Below are 17,999 nucleotides of genomic sequence, written 5' to 3' on the forward strand. Positions count from 1 at the left end.
TTCTTATAGGGTCGAGGAGTGTATATGTACAAAATCATCAAAATCGGAGCTAAAATAACTGTTAAATTGTGATTTTTCGTTTATAACCGTCGAAAACTTTTGTTCCGTTACGTAATCTCTGAATGTTTGTTTTTTACAATTTTTTACGTTTGCAATCTCGGAATGTGTAAAAATAAGTTTGACGGTTGGATCGTTGAAAAAAGTTTCGTAGAATGCATATTGCATCAAAACGGTAGATTAAACAAACACTTAGAGTTAATATTATACTTCTATTAAGTATAAAATAAGTTTTTGTGGTATCCACTAGTGTAAATACTTTAAATTAAAGATCAAATTTATTCATTACATTCATATAGGGTCGAGGAGTGTATCTGTAAAAAATCATCAAAATCGGAGCTAAAATAACCGTTAAATTGTGATTTTTTGTTTATAACCGTTGATAACTTTTGTTCCGTTACGTAATCTCTGAATGTTTGTTTTTTACGATTTTTTACGTATGAAATCTTGGAATGTGTACAAATAAGTTTGACGGTTGGATCGTTAAAAAAAGTTTCGTAGAATGCATATTGCGTCAAAATAGTAGATTAAACAAACACTTAAAATTAATATTATACTTCTATTAAGTATAAAAAAAGATTTTGTGGTATCCATTAGTGTAAATACTTTAAATTAAAGATCAAATTTATTCATTACATTCTTATAGAGTCGAGGAGTGTATCTGTAAAAAATCATCAAAATCGGAGCTAAAATAACCGTTAAATTGTGATTTTTCGTTTATAACCGTCGAAAACTTTTGTTCCATTACGTAATCTCTGAATGTTTGTTTTTTATGATTTTTTATGTATGCGATCTCAGAATGTGTATAAATACGTTTGACGGTTGGATCGTTGAAAAAAGTTTCGTAGAATGCATATTGCGTCAAAACAGTAGATTAAACAAACACTTAGAGTTAATATTATACTTCTATTAAGTATAAAATAAGTTTTTGTGGTATCTACTAGTGTAAATAATTTAAATTAAAGATCAAATTTATTCATTACATTCTTATAGGGTCGAGGAGTGTATCTGTAAAAAATCATCAAAATCGGAGCTTAAATAACCGTTAAATTGTGATTTTTCGTTATAACCGTCGAAAACTTTTGTTCCGTTACGTAATCTATGAATGTTTGTTTTTTACGATTTTTTATGTATGCGATCTTGGAATGTGTACAAATAAGTTTGACGGTTGGATCATTGAAAAAAGTTTCGTAGAATGCATATTGCGTCAAAACAGTAGATTAAACAAACACTTAGAGTTAATATTATACTTCTATTAAGTATAAAATAAGTTTTTGTGGTATCCACTAGTGTAAATACTTTAAATTAAAGATCAAATTTATTCATTACATTCTTATAGGGTCGAGGAGTGTATCTGTAAAAAATCATCAAAATCGGAGCTTAAATAACCGTTAAATTGTGATTTTTCGTTTATAACCATCGAAAACTTTTGTTCCGTTACGTAATCTCTGAATGTTTGTTTTTTACAATTTTTTATGTATGCGATCTCGAAATGTGTACAAATAAGTTTGATGGTTGGATCGTTGAAAAAAAGTTTTGAAGAATGCATATTGCGTGAAAACAATAGATTAAACAAACACTTAAAGTTAATATTATACTTCTATTAAGTATAAAATAAGTTTTTGTGGTATCTATTAGTGTAAATACTTTAAATTAAAGATCAAATTTATTCATTACATTCTTATAGGGTCGATGAGTGTATCTGTAAAAAAATCATCAAAATCGGAGCTAAAATAATCGTTAAATTGTGATTTTTCGTTTATAACCGTCGATAACTTTTGTTCCGTTACATAATATTTGAATGTTTGTTTTTTTACAATTTTTTACGTATGCAATCTTGGAATGTGTACAAATAAGTTTGACGGTTGGATCGTTGAAAAAAGCTTGTTATTACGTGTGTTTATATATTTTTTCTATATTTTTTTACACTTCTACATTAATTAAAAAACTATTAAAGACTTTAGATAAACGAAAATATACTTAAAACAAAATTGCGTTTTTATGTTTTGGATGTGATAATATAGAATGTATATACTTATTTAGTATTATGTTTTTCATTTGATTATTTATTGGTTTAAAATATATTTTCCTTAACGGGTAACGGGTCGAGTCATATTACCTGTTAATATTATTGGGTCGATTTCGGGTCAGGTCATTTTACCCGTTTATTTTAACGGGTGTTACACGACACAACCCGTTAAGATATCGAGTATGACACGAAAACGACACGAACACGAAAAACACGACACGAATGCCAGGTCTACCCTGAAACACTTCCATAGTTGCAGCAGAGAGGCCAGAACGCTACGACTCGTTTTCTCACATTTCCCAGCCGTTTCTTAGCAACCAAACACCGCTCTGGGTTTACAATTCGCTGCTCCAAGTGGGACGTCTCGGAAGTTTTCAGGTACATTTCTCTTCGCAACCCTTTCGCTTTCCTTACCATCTGTTTGGTAACCGAGAATAACTCAGAAATAATTAGCTAAATATTCAAGTTTTGCCCCATCTGTTGTTCATCTCTGGATAAAAATTAATTATTTTTTTGCCCAAAAGATTGCATTGATTATTTTATTTTTGGGACAAAGTATGAGTTTCTAACTAATCATGGAGCTAAGTCATAAAATTTGTCAAGTTAATTATGGTTTTGTAGCAGTAAATACAATCTGTGAACCCTAGATTTTCCCAATTCTTGTATGTTCATTGTGAAGAATTGATTGATTCGATCACTAAGAACGCGTAAATTAATTGTTTACATTCTCTATGAAATTTGTAGTTTAAATGCCTTTAAGCTACCACATTTGCAAAACTGATGTAAATATGACTCCCTTATTTTTTTTGTAGTTGTGAAAAAGGAATCAGGTACGAATGAGTGAAGTAGGAGTTAAAGATAGGATCAGTGGGTTACCGGATTCCGTTCTTTGTCACATCCTTTCCTTCCTTCCCACAAAATACGCGTTGCGTTGCAGCGTTCTGTCTACTAGATGGAACAACATATGGGCTTCTGTTCCCAATCTAGACTTTGAAAACAAAAATAGTTCCGACTCTGCTGGTTTTATGACTTTTGTTGAGCGTGTACTTTTCATGCGTGACTCATTAGACATTCAGAGATTTCGTCTTCATTGTTCCTCTGTTGGGGATTTCACCCGTATTTATAGTTGGGTTCGCACTGCCATTGTGCGTAATGTTGTTGAACTTGATCTTGGCGTATGTAAAAATGGCCAGACTTTGGAGTTGCCCAAAAGCCTTTTCATGTGCAAAACACTGGTGGTCTTCAAGGTGAAGTCAAATTGTATTACCTACAAACCTCCCACATCTGGGTGTTTCCCAAGTCTCAAATTCCTCCATGTTATATTTGAACGTCCGGATAGTGAATCAATGGAAAAGATTTTTACTTGTTGCCCTGTACTTGAAGATTTGACTATAGATGTAAGATATGCATGCACTCAAGGTTGGAAGCTCAAGATCTCTGCTCCTGAACTAAAGACATTGAAAATAGCCCTTCACTTCTCAAACGCTAATAGTTACTGTGAGACTTTTGTTAATGCCCCGAAGCTGGAAAACCTTGACCTTAAGCAGGATATTCTGTCCGGTTATTATTGGGAGAATATAAAATCCCTCGTCAAAGCAAGTGTTAATCTCTATAGCCATGGTGCTTGGCACTATGGCACCTTTATCAGTAATGCAACAGCACTTCTAGCGGGAATTTCCAATGTTAAATATCTATCTCTTTCAGCTCATTCTTTGAATGTAAGTTTGACCTAGCTTCATCTTTTATACACTGTTCGGTAGAGAGGATTATAGGAAAGAAGGGGTGGTTCAAGGAGGGGAAATAAAGATATTTGTTCCCTTCGTTTGCGAAGATCTTTACTATTTTTTTGTACCAAGTAGTGTTTATAACCGAGAGCGTATTTATGTTTCGGAAATTTATGATTTGAAGTAATATGCAGGCTTGTTGTCTGCCTACTTTTGATAATTTGAGCGAGTTGAAACTGGTTCTTCATGACTGCTATCACTGGGAATTGCTTACAGACTTGCTTAGTAGGTCACCAAATCTGCAGTCTCTCATCGTAGAACATAAAAAAGTAAGATTTATTTTCATTCATGCTAAGTCATGTCAACTTGCAGGCTTTACTATTTACATTTTGTTCATTTCTTGTCAGGACGAGGTGTGTGCTGCAGATTACACAATTCAATACTACTTAACAAATGTCTTATACTCAGAGCAACGATGGAGTACACCAAAGTCTCTGCCTATTTGTTTGATATCACACCTCAAGACTATCACTATAAGAGGATTCAAGGGATACCCGCATGAGAAGAAAGCAGCAATGTTTTTGTTCGAGAACGGGAAAGTTTTGGATAAGATGACCATTGATACTGGTTTATGCAAGGACTTTTCACCTTCTCAGAGCGTTTCAAGGGCTTGTCAATTTGAATTAATGTGACATGCAAAGTTGATAACTAAAACAACATCGATCTTTATTGATCTTAAGATGGAATCTATTTGCAGACGTTTTGTTTTGCATCCTACACAGTTCTTATCGAATTTATTTAGCTTCTTCCGCGTTGTCAGAGGAGCTGAACTTTCACAGCCATAACTTGATGAGACTGGAAGTGGCTTTTTTCATGACTGCTGTTTGTGTAAATGTAATTGTGTATGTTTCTGCTTTCAACCATTATGTGTTGTGATGATTGGTTCATCTTTTTCTCCAGCCCAAGCTCTATTATCTTCTCTTTCTTTCTCCCTCCCTCTCTCGTTCTCCAGTCTCAAATCTATCCTTTTTTTAGCAGATTAGAATCTTTTCTTCTTTGTTTTGTGTCTTCAATCTAGTTAATAGTATTATGCTTTCTCAGATTTGTTTAATTGATTGTATAATTTAAGTCTGAATTTAAATTAGGTTTACTATTTGCTGCGATTTTCTCAATTAGCCTTAGGACTGTGGAGTCTAGTTTTTGTTGTGATTTATCCCCTGTTATCAGCAACCTGGCTTTTTGTTGCTGTGTGGGTTTTATGATTTCTCGCCTTTATGATAAGTTTGTGGAATGAAATTTTGAATTTGGAAAAAAGGGAAGAACAAATTGGTGGTTGTTGGATTGGCTTGCTGCTTGTCGGTTTATAATTTCCAACCAGTTTTTTCCCAAATGTTGGATTGGCTTGGCCATTTGTAATCATTCAACTAAATAATATCAACGTTAATCTTCATGAACAAAAAATAACAACAATTCGAAAAACTTCTTATCCGGTACGGTAGCAACATTATTAAATAGTCAGTCTTTAGTTTGGTACTGCATCAAACGATCGATTAATTTAGTCAATACGATCTGATAACAGTTTATCTTATCTGATACGATCTGATAACAGTTTATCTTATCTGATGATAAATTAATTTAGTCAAGATATGACAAAAAAGATGACACTACAGTTGTAAAACATGACAAGGTCACGCAGCAATTGCTTACAAGTCTCACAACACATAAGCTTAAAAAGGACCAAAACTCTTCTTTTTGTCAGACTCAAATTTTATAAATATTCCCTGGGGAGCATGGACTGTTCAAGCCTCAAATCGAAGTTCCTACTTGCAGCAAAGACAGCAAATGCTTGCTGATTCAGGTACACTTTTCTTCACAGCCCTTTTACTTCCTTTACCATTTGTTTGGTTACTGAGAAAATTGAGAAATGTCGACTGAAAAAAGGAAAAAAAGAATTTAGAAATGGTTAATAAAAAATTCAAACTTTTCCCTTTTAGGTTGTTTATCTGTGAAGAAAATGCAGTCTTTCTATTCAGTTGCTCACTCTAAATAGAACTAAATACAATAACTTTCACCAAAGGTTTTTCATTGTTTTCTTTCTTCATGGGGCTGTTTGTTTCCTGAGAAAATAACTTCCCCAGAAAGTAGAATTTCATGATGTTTGTTTCCTTAGAACAACTTATCTCTAGAAAATAGAATGGCATACCACCTGTGAAGATAATGAGAAGAATTTTTCATACATTAAGAGTTCATTTTATTTACTTTCATATTTCCATCACAATTTACAGAGACAAAAATGGGTTCTCAGACAAAATCTCTCATGCTAAACAAGGAGCCAATGCTGCAATCGATAGTTAAAGATAGGATCAGTCAATTGCCGGAGCCAGTCCTTTGTCGCATGCTTTCCTTAATTCCAACAAAATATGCTGTGAGGACCAGTGTTCTGTCTAAAAGATGGAAGAACGTGTGGGCTTTTGTTCCCAATATAGACTTAGATGACGAGAATGAGCATTTTTATAGGAGAAACAGAGACACAAATGACTATGTGCGTTTCTCTATGTTTGTAGATCGAGTACTTTTCTTACATGAAATGGACATTCATAAGTTCCGACTTCATTGTTCAAATGTTGAGGATTTCACTCCTATTGAAGGTTGGATTCGCTCTGCCATTGGTCGTAATGCTGTTGAATTTGATCTTCTTGTTAAATCTTTCACCAATCAAAATTTTAAGTTGCCCCAAAGTATTTTCATGTACAAAAAACTGGTGGTTTTGAAGGTGAATTCAAATTGTCTTAGCTATGTTCCACCTAAGTCAGGATGTTTCCGAAGCCTCAAGTTCCTCCATGTTACCTTCTGTTTTCTTGATAATGAGTCAGCGGGAAATCTTTTTTCTTGCTGCCCTGTACTTGAAGATTTGACGATACATGGAGATGTTGGACCTCGTGTTTTGAATTTTAAAATCTCTGCACCCGAGTTGAAGAAGTTAAGAATAAGATTAATAGATGTGGCACTTATCGGTGTTGTCAACAATTTCTCTGTTAGTGCTCCGAAGCTTGAAACACTTGATGTGACCGAGGATGTTCTGTCAAACTATAATTTGGAGAGTTCAAAGTCCCTTGTCAAAGCCAGTGTTAATCTCTATCACCGTGTTGCATGTTTACACCGCGAATTCTCTAACCTTTCAGCTAAGTTGCTGGCAGGAATTTCCAAGGTTAAATGTCTGTACCTTTCAGCTCATTCATTGAAGGTAAGCAAGTGCTAACTTGTTCCTTTGATAATGTTTGGTAGAGAGTACTCTATTATCCATTATTTCACTCTATGCACCAGTCTTATTAGTCTTTAGTTCTTTGTACCAGACATAGTCCGTAAGATATAACTGAAAGCATGTTTTTTTCGGTTTGGAAACTTATGATTTGAAGTAGTGTTATGCATGAGCAATGCTAATTTTATGCACAAGTTTACGTTTAATACTTTGTCTTTCACAAAGGTTTGTTGTCTGCCTGCTTTTGATAATTTGAGCGAGCTGAAGTTAGTTCTTCATAATTGCTACAACTGGGAATTGCTAACCGAGCTGCTCAAAAGATCTCCTAAACTGGAACATCTTGTCCTAGAATATGAAGGAGTAAGATGTGTATTTCCATTTATCCTAGGTAATACCGACATGAAGTTCTTTACTGTTCTCATTTCATTCATTTTTTTTAAATAACTTTCAGGAGGAATGCACTACATACTCTGACAATGAAGAAGAAGAATACTCAGACATATTCTTAGGGCCTGAATGGAATACACCGAAGACGGTGCCTATCTGTGTGTCAACACACCTCAAGACTATCACTGTGATGGGATTCAAGGGATACTATGATGAGATGGCAGTGACAAAGTATTTGTTAGAGAATGGCAAAGTTCTCAATAAGGTGATCATTTATACCGGGAATTTGTTTCGTTTAAAGAAATTAGACAAGGAATTCATGATGTTTCAAATGGGTTCGAGGACTTGTCAAGTCGAATTTTTCTGAGATGCAAATTTAGTTGTTAAAACATTTGTATTGCTGAAAGTCAGTTCTGGCTGCAAGAGGGTGTCTCAAAGTTGTAAACTGCAAACATTCATGCACAATACCCCTTTGATTTAATGAAGTTTAATTGATGATTGATGGACCAATTTGGTGTGTGAAGTTAACATATCGAATGTGAAGTCTTACGATTTTGGTAGGTAAGAAAAAATCTGGAAACTCTGGACATGGTGAACCAGTTGACACTAGTTCGAAGCGGATACCTACATATGTATGGTTAATCCAACATATAAAGCATTGTCATCAGCATGCTAATCTCTAACATTCTAGCAGCGTTGCAAGTGGTAGATTGTGTGGGATTCATGACTTGACCACCGAAACTTTGATGTCTACAATTGCACACTAAATTAACAAAGAATTTAAGGGGTGTATTTAATCGAAATTTTAATATATTTATAAATCAATGGTAATCAACGTATTAAAATGAGTGTAGTATCTAATGTTCACAATACAACCAATGAACTCAACGTATCTATTCATTTTTAATATGTCTCGATAAGCTTCAATCTGAACACGTGTTGTTTCTGTGTAATAGCATGTTGCGTATGACTCTTTCAAAAATTATAAAAAATAACCATTACACTTTCTGTTTTCATTATAACGCAGTCAAATATACCATTAAATATATCTTAAATCTAGCGTCTTACAGTAGATTTGTTTTCATAGCACTAAAATATTCTTTGTTTGCACTCCAAATTCTCTATAAATAAAATGAAAAATACAGTAGTGAGGAGTGCATAATGAGATTTTTAAAGTACTAATAAGTGTAATCTATCTTAATTATAATCATTCATTTGCTCGGGGTTCATGTGTTCATAATAATTCGTCCCAAAACGTGTATAGGGAACCCCGTTGTTTGTGTGTCCATTTGCTCGGAGTGCAGAATGTGTATTGTTCAAAATGCTAATAAGTGCATAATGAGATTTTTAAAATGCTAATAAGTGAATGAACGTGGAATGACTATTCTATAGCAGAGTGTTACTAGCAAACTCCACACATGATGATATGGATGAGCTTAGAAAGTTCAGACTCTTATCAAATCATTCGCTGCCACTATTGTTGTACTGCTTTATATGTTGTTGATTTCTTTACCATCTGTTTGGTTACTGAGAAATTGGGAAACGATGAATAGGAAATTCAAACCTAGCCCTTTGCATTATCTGCTATAAGTGTAATCTTTCATTTCAGTTGCTAATTCTCGGTCATGTTAGGTTGCAAAGATTTTCTCTAAAGAGTAGAATATCATATCAGTAATCAGTTCATATATAAATTAGAGAATTGTTACTAGCACTCCAAATTCCTCATTCTACACTCCAAACTTTCTATATTTAGAAACAAAAATACTCTTGTGAGGAGTGTAGAATGAGATTTTTGGAGTGCTAATAACACTTCCCTAAATTATAAACGTTTCAAGTTTCCAAGTAACCGAGCGGATTGTAAATTAGAAGTCTTTACTTTTAATTATTGGTTTTTCATTTGACCTAATTCCAAGCCTAGTTGTGCGCCTGCTTTTGATAATTTGACAAAATTGAATTCAGTTCTTCCAAATTACTACATCTGGGAACTGCTAACGGAGTTTCTCAAAAGATCACAGAATATGGAATCTCGTCTTAAAACACAAAGATGTAAGATATATTTTCTCTTATGTTATGTAATACCAATATCACCTCTATAATATTACGTATTCCCATTCAATTTGTTCTTTTAAAATTACCGGAAAGGATGAAGAGGTCTCGGAGCATAACATTGGAACACCCCAAAATTTGTGCCTGCTTGTTTGTTGTCATACTTTGGACCAACTATAGCATTATTTTACACTGACACAAAAATAACATGACACTAACACGATGTAAAACACGACAAAGTCTGAAGCGTTATATTCTACACGGTCACAAAAATGACACTACATTAACACGATGTACAACATGACAAAGTCAAGTAGCAATGGCTTACAAGTCACAACACATACCTTCAAAAGGATTGTCAGAGTCAAATTTTATCAACCTTGCCCTTGGGAGCCTAGAGGGTTCAAGCCTCATATCTCACTTCTTACTTTGCAGCAAAGACAGCAAGTCTTTTCTGGGTCATCTCAGAACGTTTCAGGTAATTTTCTGCACAACCCCTTTACTACCTCTACCATCTATTTGGCTACTGAGAAAAGTTTTCTCAGAAAACTGAGAAATGATTAATTGAAGATTCAAGCCTTTCTCCTATGGGTTGTTTGTTGTCAATAAAATTTCAATTGCTAATTCTATAGAACAATGTTTCCCCACGAGTTTCCATTGAATTTTTTTTTGCTTCCATCTTTTAGACAGCATTGCATTATATCTGTGACGATGATGAATAGAGTTTCAATTATTTATTTTCAAATTTATCCCAATTTACAGAGACAAAAATGGGTTCTCAGTCAAAGCCTCTCATGCTAGCAAAGAAGCCAACGCCACAAGTAATAGTTAAGGATAGGATCAGTCAATTGCCGGAATCAGTTCTTTGTCACATACTTTCCTTAATTCCAACAAAATATGCTGTGAGGACCAGCGTTCTCTCTAAAAGATGGAAGAAATTATGTTACCTTCAATTCCCCCTTGGGTGAGTCACGCGGTCGGGTTGCCCAAACCAACAAATATATATACCAACTTAACAAAGTAAAAGGGATAAAACCCTTCAATTTATTCAGTTTACTACCTAACATACTAGATTGTTAACAATTGAAACCACACTACTTCAAAGTTCAAACTATTAGTACATTCCATTAACTGAGGACATAGCGGGGGAAAAAATTGATCTGATTAAGTTAAAATTTTTGAAAGGTTGGGTCATGTTTTGAATGAGACCCAAACCTCAGGGTGTACTTTATAAATAGCTAAAAGATTATAAAGGGGAGGAGCAAAACGGTAAGTTTAGTAAAAGAGTGTTGGTGTATTTTATATACTCACGTTGCTCTCACATTCTCGCCAATTCTCACCAACCAAACACAGTCTACCGTTCGCAGCCATTAGGGTTTTACTGGGGCAGCTATCTTGGACCGTTTCAGGTACCTTTCTTTTCGTAACCCTGTAAATTCTCTATCATCTGTTTGGTTAACGAGAAATTGTAATCGTTTGTTTATCTTCTTTTAGTTCTTACAAAAGGGTGCAGTTTTGCTCGCCGGAGTAATGATAATGCCACCACCCTATTTACTATCGTGAATAAGTTTAAATTTTGAGATTTGTGTCTATCTACCATATAGATTTCGAAATTTAAACTCATCTAATGTTGGTAAATATGGTTGTGAGCATTACCATTACTTGAATGCGGTAAGCAAAAATATTCCCCTTACAATAAGGTTCCATTCAATATTTTGTTCTTGGGTCTGCTTGTTTCCGTAGAATTTATTTTCCTTACCTCTCTAAAAGGCGGCATTTCACGAGTACAGAGTCAGGATCTCAAAGTTTGTTGGGCGGGATTTACTTTACGAAATAATTTTCCAAAGATACCATATGTTAAGAAGAAGGTAGAAGGGAAATGATTTTCAAACTCCTTATTTGTTCTCCTGTGCTTCCCTCCTTGTTTATGTCAATTAATTCACTCTTGATTTATTCAATCTTACAGTTATAAATAGATGGGGGTGGGGGTGACTTAACGAGCATTGCCGCTCAAAATGTGCCTAACACATATATATAGATAGAAACTAACAGTAAAAATATTAAAGACAATCATTAATAAACATGTAACGCAAATACAAAATAACAGTATTTGAGTAGCACCCTTCGAGTCTTTAATTCCAAGAGTTAAAATCATTAATTATCGATACTATTAATCGTCCTCCATCTCATCTTGAAGTCGATTTTTGACAATCAGCGAGTAATTGTTCTCTCATGTACAAGGGGTCGGGTAGTTTTAGTTGCGTTGTGAGATACTCAACGTAGGTTTTTCTTTCTTTCCAAAGTTCAGTATGGACAGCCCTTAATGTACGTAGCTTCATCCATGGAGTAGTTATCTGAGAATAATGAAAATAAATAGACTGTCTAAGTTTCTGATCAGTAGCTAGACGGAGCGTACATTAATTAATAAAGTTCTTAATTTTAGTTTTGTTTTCATTTTTATCAAATATATCGTTCAGATATATAAAAGTTTAGGATCATTATCATGTATACTCTTCTGCTTCAGTTGCCAACGAACTAAAACACAAAAACGACTTGCTTATGTTTTCTTTGATATTTTGAAGTGTGAACTTCCTTAAGCACCATATCTGCAAAAGTTTTTTTTTTTAACGATATTATATATACTAAAGGGAGAGATGTGAGCTTAGCCTCACAATGGACTAGTAATAATACGATTCAAACTCGTCTTTGGCGAGAATCGAACCTAAGACCTCTCACTTACAAATGAAGATGAATGCCACTAGACCGTAATACTAAGTGGCTTATTTGCAAAAGTTATTAAATTGACCATTTTCTTTGTTGTGAAAAAAAACATCAGGGTACAAATGAGTAAAGCAAGAGTTAAAGATAGGATCAGTGGGTTGCCTGATCCAATTCTTTGCCATATGCTTTCCTTCCTGCCAACAAAATGTGCGATGAGGTGCAGCATTCTGTCTACAAGATGGAAGAACATTTGGAATTCCGTTCCGAATCTAGACTTCGAAAACAAAGATAAGTCTGAAACTGTTGGTTTTATGAATTTTGTTGACCGTATACTTAAATTTCCCGGCTCAATAGACATTCAGAAATTTCGTCTTCATTGTTCCTATGTTGGGGATTACACTCGTATCGATGGTTGGATTCGCACTGCCATTAGGCGTAAGGCTGTTGAACTTGATCTTGGTGTATCTAATACGGGCAAGACTTTGGAGTTACCCAAAAGCGTTTTCATGTGCAAAACACTGGTGGTCTTAAAAGTGAAGTCAAATGTTATTACCTACAATCCACCCACATCTGGGTGTTTCCCAAGTCTCAAGTTTCTCCATATCACAGCTGAAGGTCCCTACTGTGACTCAGTGGAAAATCTCTTATCCTGTTGCCCGGTACTTGAAGATTTGATAATAGATATAACGCTTGGTGTTCGAGGTTGCAATTTCAAGATCTCTGCTTCTGAACTAAAGAGGCTAATTATAACATTCCACCATTTATTGATTCAATTAGGTGGGGAGAAAGTCTTTATTAATGCTCCGAAGCTTGAAAACTTTGACGTTAAGGAGGATATTTTGGCCAATTATTGTTTGGAGAATGCGAAGTCCCTTGTCAAAGCCAATGTCGATCTCTATTGCTATTGTGTACATCGAGATGTAGAATTTGTAACAAATGCAACTGCACTCCTTGAAGGGATATCCAATGTCAAATATCTCTGTCTTTCGGCTCGTGTTTTGTGGGTGAGTATGCCCCAACTTTTAATACTGTTTGGTAGAGAGAGAGGAGTATAGGAAGAAAGGGGTGGTTCGAAAAGGGGAAGGAAAGATAGCTCTCTTTGTTTGTAAAGAGGAAATAAGCCATGCAGGCCTATCATTCAGTCCCTTCAACAATCTTACTTATTACTTTTACCCTGAGGTTTCCAGCTTTTCCTCATAGAATTACAAATATGGAAAGTTTCGTGCACAGCTCTTTCCATGATATTTGGAAAAGACATATTCCTGGCTTGCCGTCTTCCTGTTATCCTAGCCATTCTCTTGAAATAGTAAGCGTTTAATTATGCATCAGTTTATGTATTTATCAAAAGTTTATTTTCCATGCAGGATCATTGTCTGCCGGCTTTTGATAATTTGAGAGAGTTGAAGCTGGTTCTATATGATTCCTATAACTGGGATTTGCTCATGAAGTTGCTCGATAAATCACCTAATTTGGAACATCTTGTCTTAGAACACAAAGAAGTAAGATTTTCTTTCCACCCATGTGTCGTACTAACACGCAGCTCTTTACTATTCTCATTTCATTTATGTTTTCAGGACAAGGACTGTGTTCAACACTACTCGTTTGGACAACACTCAAATTTTAAATGTAACCTACCCTCAGAGTTTCGATGGCATACACCGGAGTATGTGCCTGCTTGTTTGACATCACACCTCAAGACTATCACCATAAGAGGATTCAAGGGATATCCGCATGAGAAGAAAGGGGCAAGGTTTTTGTTCGAGAATGGTATTGTTTTGGATAAGATGGCTATCTATAATGATTTAGGTGAGGAATTTACATTGTTCCAGAGGGGTTCGGGGACTTGTCTAGCTATTTGAATTAGGTGTGAAACGCAATCATCGTTCCATGGGGTTTGGATTGATCATTCTCTCATCGATGTTGTAAACTAGAGAAACATCTTTGTTGGTCTTTCGATGGATTATGAAGATATTTATGGAATTCCCAACTTTATATTTTTCGTTATTTCTTGTTGTAGAGCAACCTTTGTCTGACTATGAAACTCAACTAATCTATAAAGCACGGATACGGATCTAGTGATAAGATACAGTACAGTAAAACGGTAAAGCTTAAAAACTAGGACACGATAGAACATGGATACAACAGTTATAGCAACATTTATTGATCTTAAGATGGAATCCATTTGCATAGGTTTTTTTTTTTGTGAATATTTGCATAGTTTTTGTTTTGCATGCTATATGTTTCTTATCGATTTTATTGAGCCTCTTCAGACCAATTGTTTCTAGTCAGAGTAATAGTATCAAACCAGTTTGCCTTGTTCATTACTTTCCCATCATGACCGTACGATTGATATGAAGGTGCCATGAATCATTACTTTTCTTTAAGTCAGAGGAGAGCAGAATTCTATAACCAAAACTTGGAGAATGACCTACATGAACAGGTTTACTGCAAAGTGGTGTTTTGGTCCAATAATTCATTGCTACGCGTAAGCTTGTTTCTACATGACAATGCACTATTGAATCTAGACGCGCACTATTGAATCGGGATTTCAATTCTCGTTTGATATAAAGTATATGTGTAAAGAGAAATTGACTTAAGAACCTCAAATGCAGCAATGACGGCGTTTTACCAACCACTTGGAAGCAAATTTCATTTTTAACCTTTCCACTAACTCTTTCAGTCGCACTACCAAGTTACCAACGCTGCAAAGCCCCAACAAAACCACTCAAAGACTTCAACCCCCAAACACCCTTAAACCCACCGCCCATGTATCCCTTCAGAACCCTCCACCTCCTTAAACCCCAACCCTCTGTTCATTTTCCTAACAACCCACAAACCCTTCTCACGCTTCTCCATCGCCTACAGATTCTTCACCTCCTCACACCAAACCGAAAACCAAACCAGACCCAGAAAGCCTCTGGACCTCCTCTTCAAAGAGGCCGTCGAACTCTCCCCAAAACCCGAAAACTCTGACAGCGAAGATGAAACCAAAGACAACCAGTTAAAGAAGAGCTTGAGGGATTTGGAGGAGGAGGTCAGGAGCTTGAGAGCCGAAAACAAAGCGAAGAAGAGAGAACCCAATTCGGATTCTGAGGGTGAGGTCAGTTTATACGCAGTGTTCACGAATAAGAAGCCGGCGGATGGCAGCAGTAGGAAGCGGATGGCGGTTACGAGAGAGAGGTCGAATGTGTTGAAGGATTTGTCGCAGGATATGGAAGTGATGGCGAGCCATTTGTTCAAAGAAGGGTACTTTAAAGATGCCAATTTCTTGTTTGTGAATGGTGATAGGTTGGATATTAGCTGTTTCAACAACAGCTATGGCCGCAGTTTCATAAGGTTTGCGGTCGAAAGTTTTGCCAGAGACAACCAGGTGATTGCAAAGTAAGCATTTTTCCCTTATATTTTTCAAATTTGTTTTTGCTAGCTCCATTTGCTTCTGTATATTTGTTTACTTGCATGTTTTTCTTTTTATGATTCGTGTCGATGGAGGAAGAAAAAGGTGATTTAGGTCTACATGTTATAGTTCTTGTCCAATGTTTCTTTCGGTTTCTTGGTAAATGGGGTTTCAAGTCTCCGCTTTCATTGTTTTAAGTTGTTTCTCGATCTGTTAATGTGTAAACTATAACATGTCAATGGTAAACGGTTCTTTTGATTTGACTGAGAAATCGGTATGTAAATATCAGTGTTGATGTATCAGTAATACTGCCTGGTATTTATACTATGTTTTGCTCTTAGTATTGCTGGTATATATAGAGGCTGATGAGAGGCTTAGGTTGATTATTTTTCCAAGTGGTGGAGTGACTATGCTTGTAGAACTTAAATTAACTTTCACTGAAGAAGAGATATAGTCGGGATAGATTGCGATGAAGTTTTTTTTTGTTTTTTGGTAATCAGAATGCCATGAAGTTTTGTTGAATGCCATTCATTGACATGTTAGCTGCCAAAGAGTCGGGCTTACTGGGGTTTCCATCATTCTCATTATTACACTTGAAATTTTTAATTTGCCACACGGTATGTAGCGTGTATACTGTCGTTGGTTGGATGAGCAACGCTAAGGCTTATGAGGTGGCCACTGCTTGACGAGCTGAGGAACTGTTTTTTTAATGAGGGGAAAGTTGCATGAACGGAATATTAGCCTGATACTAATACCATTCATTGTTTCTATGTGCAAACCTTTGTCAAGGCTTATGTCAATCCATTATGAATTCTGCTACTTGTACCAAGTAAGATATACTGATTCTTTAGAAGTTCACTAGGTCATGATTAGCATCAATTTTCAAAATTTTGTATACGTATGAAGTGTGCTCAATGCTGAAAGTATGCTGGGATCACTGTGGAGCTAAAGTCGTTTGACATGTTGTCTGGGAGAAACCATAAGCTGTCTGTGGTTTCACTGGGTGAAAATAAGACATGACTCAGAAATCGGTATGTAAATGTACTACAGCCATGTCTGATTTTCACCAAAGAGGATTAAACCGTTCTTTAGTGAGAGTAATGTCATGTTGCTTGACTGTTGAGTTGAGAAGCCGTACGGTGAGAAGATTGAAGATGATTTTAAATTTCATAACAATCTTTTCATTGCATCCTTGCACCATTCCTGGCTTTAAACACCAAGCTATGTATTAGAGTTTTAGGAAATCGTGTTTATGAGTTAATGATTTCATCAAGTTGCTCCAACTACTTTATGCGCAGTATTTCCATTTATTGCTAGTAATTTCTGTTAGTTAGATAGTTTCTAATCAGTAATCTCCATATCTATGCTCTTGAAATTTGGTCTTCCAGATGGTTGTCAGGCTCGGACTTGAAAAAGGTGGCCCTCCTTGGTTGTGCCCTTCCCTTGCCAGAAAGAGTGTTTTTGGGCTAAAAGAATGCGCAAATTTTTTGACATTCCAGAAGACAAAGTGAGCAATATTAATTGTTGTTTTGTGTTTTTTGTCACTTTCAGGTCTGCAGTAAATGTGTCTTGAAACAGTCGTGCAAGTTTGCAAATCAGAATGTGTGAAACGGAGGCGGCAAGAATTTGGATCTCAGAGATGTTATGAATACTATCACATTATATGCTCCCGGATACTGTGCCTCCAGAGCTGGTTGTCCCCGACGAAGTTCAGTCTTCTGTTAGTCGACTGCTAAAGGAGGTTTTGAAGATAAGTCAAGCTACTTTGTGAGGCTATATAGGATGTGCGCATGATGTTCCCGGTAAAATGAGGCTCATTGTCTTTGGTTACTGCTTTCTTCTGGTGCCATTTTGTTTACTTTCAGTCTGAACCCTTTTCTTTTTATATAGCAAGGATTGAGGTGCGATGCTTCCGAAAGAATCCAACCCTCCCTGGAATTCGATATGCTATGCTCGCTGTTCTATTTGCTTGTCCTGATCAATGCTCAACCCGATGCCAAGGATTTCAAGCGATGTTCAAGAATAATGCACATGTCCAACTCTAATAAGTATTGACTTGCAACATTCTGTTGAAAGCGTAATTTAACTCATGCTTAAGTCCATTAACATATTCTGTGTATAAAGAGTCACATTCTACGCATTTTTACTCGTTTTTCGATTTTGTTTTGTTCATCCAAGTTCCATCAGTGAAGTGGATTGGACAAGGTTATCGACTTGTTTCTATCTTGGGCATGCAAAGATCTTCTTGATTGCTTCATTTGGTCCTCACCATGTGCTGATATCTGCTATCCAACCGACCATATATTCTGTTCAGGAACAGCAGTTGAGTTGTAGGCAGGCAAAACATAATGCATATATCTAAACAGAAACACAATGTAATTG

The 17,999-nt window shown here is 35.8% G+C and overlaps 3 protein-coding genes and 1 pseudogene across 3 annotated transcripts; all 4 read left to right on the forward strand.

Moving 5' to 3' along the window:
* The first annotated feature begins 2,299 nt into the window (after positions 1-2,299).
* LOC126589972 (F-box/LRR-repeat protein At4g14103-like) lies at positions 2,300-4,769 on the forward strand. The gene is made up of 4 exons (XM_050255437.1): positions 2,300-2,464; positions 2,899-3,804; positions 4,005-4,139; positions 4,218-4,769. The coding sequence occupies exons 2-4, from the start codon at positions 2,923-2,925 to the stop codon at positions 4,500-4,502; spliced, it is 1,302 nt and encodes a 433-aa protein (XP_050111394.1). The 5' UTR covers positions 2,300-2,464; positions 2,899-2,922; the 3' UTR covers positions 4,503-4,769.
* Positions 4,770-5,521: 752 nt separating this feature from the next.
* LOC126589967 (F-box/LRR-repeat protein At3g59190-like) lies at positions 5,522-7,966 on the forward strand. The gene is made up of 4 exons (XM_050255425.1): positions 5,522-5,668; positions 6,096-7,054; positions 7,295-7,429; positions 7,521-7,966. The coding sequence occupies exons 1-4, from the start codon at positions 5,653-5,655 to the stop codon at positions 7,821-7,823; spliced, it is 1,413 nt and encodes a 470-aa protein (XP_050111382.1). The 5' UTR covers positions 5,522-5,652; the 3' UTR covers positions 7,824-7,966.
* Positions 7,967-10,795: 2,829 nt separating this feature from the next.
* Positions 10,796-14,227, forward strand: LOC126589973 (F-box/LRR-repeat protein At4g14103-like). The gene is made up of 4 exons (XM_050255438.1): positions 10,796-10,911; positions 12,339-13,227; positions 13,588-13,722; positions 13,798-14,227. Exons 2-4 carry the CDS (start codon positions 12,346-12,348, stop codon positions 14,080-14,082), a joined length of 1,302 nt encoding a protein of 433 aa, XP_050111395.1. The 5' UTR covers positions 10,796-10,911; positions 12,339-12,345; the 3' UTR covers positions 14,083-14,227.
* Positions 14,228-14,708: 481 nt separating this feature from the next.
* On the forward strand, positions 14,709-17,414 carry LOC126589986 (uncharacterized; annotated as a pseudogene).
* The last annotated feature ends 585 nt before the right edge of the window (positions 17,415-17,999 follow it).

Source organism: Malus sylvestris, chromosome 11 (genome assembly GCF_916048215.2).
Source record: "Malus sylvestris chromosome 11, drMalSylv7.2, whole genome shotgun sequence".
Taxonomy (NCBI): Eukaryota; Viridiplantae; Streptophyta; class Magnoliopsida; order Rosales; family Rosaceae; genus Malus; species Malus sylvestris.

Bases quoted from the DNA above. Each gene is read 5' to 3' on its own strand.
- LOC126589972 (XM_050255437.1), top strand. From the start codon at position 2,923: ATGAGTGAAGTAGGAGTTAAAGATAGGATCAGTGGGTTACCGGATTCC. The intron at 3,805-4,004 runs GTAAGTTTGACC...AGTAATATGCAG, and splicing joins TTTCAGCTCATTCTTTGAAT to GCTTGTTGTCTGCCTACTTT. The intron at 4,140-4,217 runs GTAAGATTTATT...ATTTCTTGTCAG, and splicing joins TCATCGTAGAACATAAAAAA to GACGAGGTGTGTGCTGCAGA.
- LOC126589967 (XM_050255425.1), top strand. The intron at 7,055-7,294 runs GTAAGCAAGTGC...TCTTTCACAAAG, and splicing joins TTTCAGCTCATTCATTGAAG to GTTTGTTGTCTGCCTGCTTT. The intron at 7,430-7,520 runs GTAAGATGTGTA...AATAACTTTCAG, and splicing joins TTGTCCTAGAATATGAAGGA to GAGGAATGCACTACATACTC.
- LOC126589973 (XM_050255438.1), top strand. From the start codon at position 12,346: ATGAGTAAAGCAAGAGTTAAAGATAGGATCAGTGGGTTGCCTGATCCA. The intron at 13,228-13,587 runs GTGAGTATGCCC...TTTTCCATGCAG, and splicing joins TTTCGGCTCGTGTTTTGTGG to GATCATTGTCTGCCGGCTTT. The intron at 13,723-13,797 runs GTAAGATTTTCT...TTATGTTTTCAG, and splicing joins TTGTCTTAGAACACAAAGAA to GACAAGGACTGTGTTCAACA.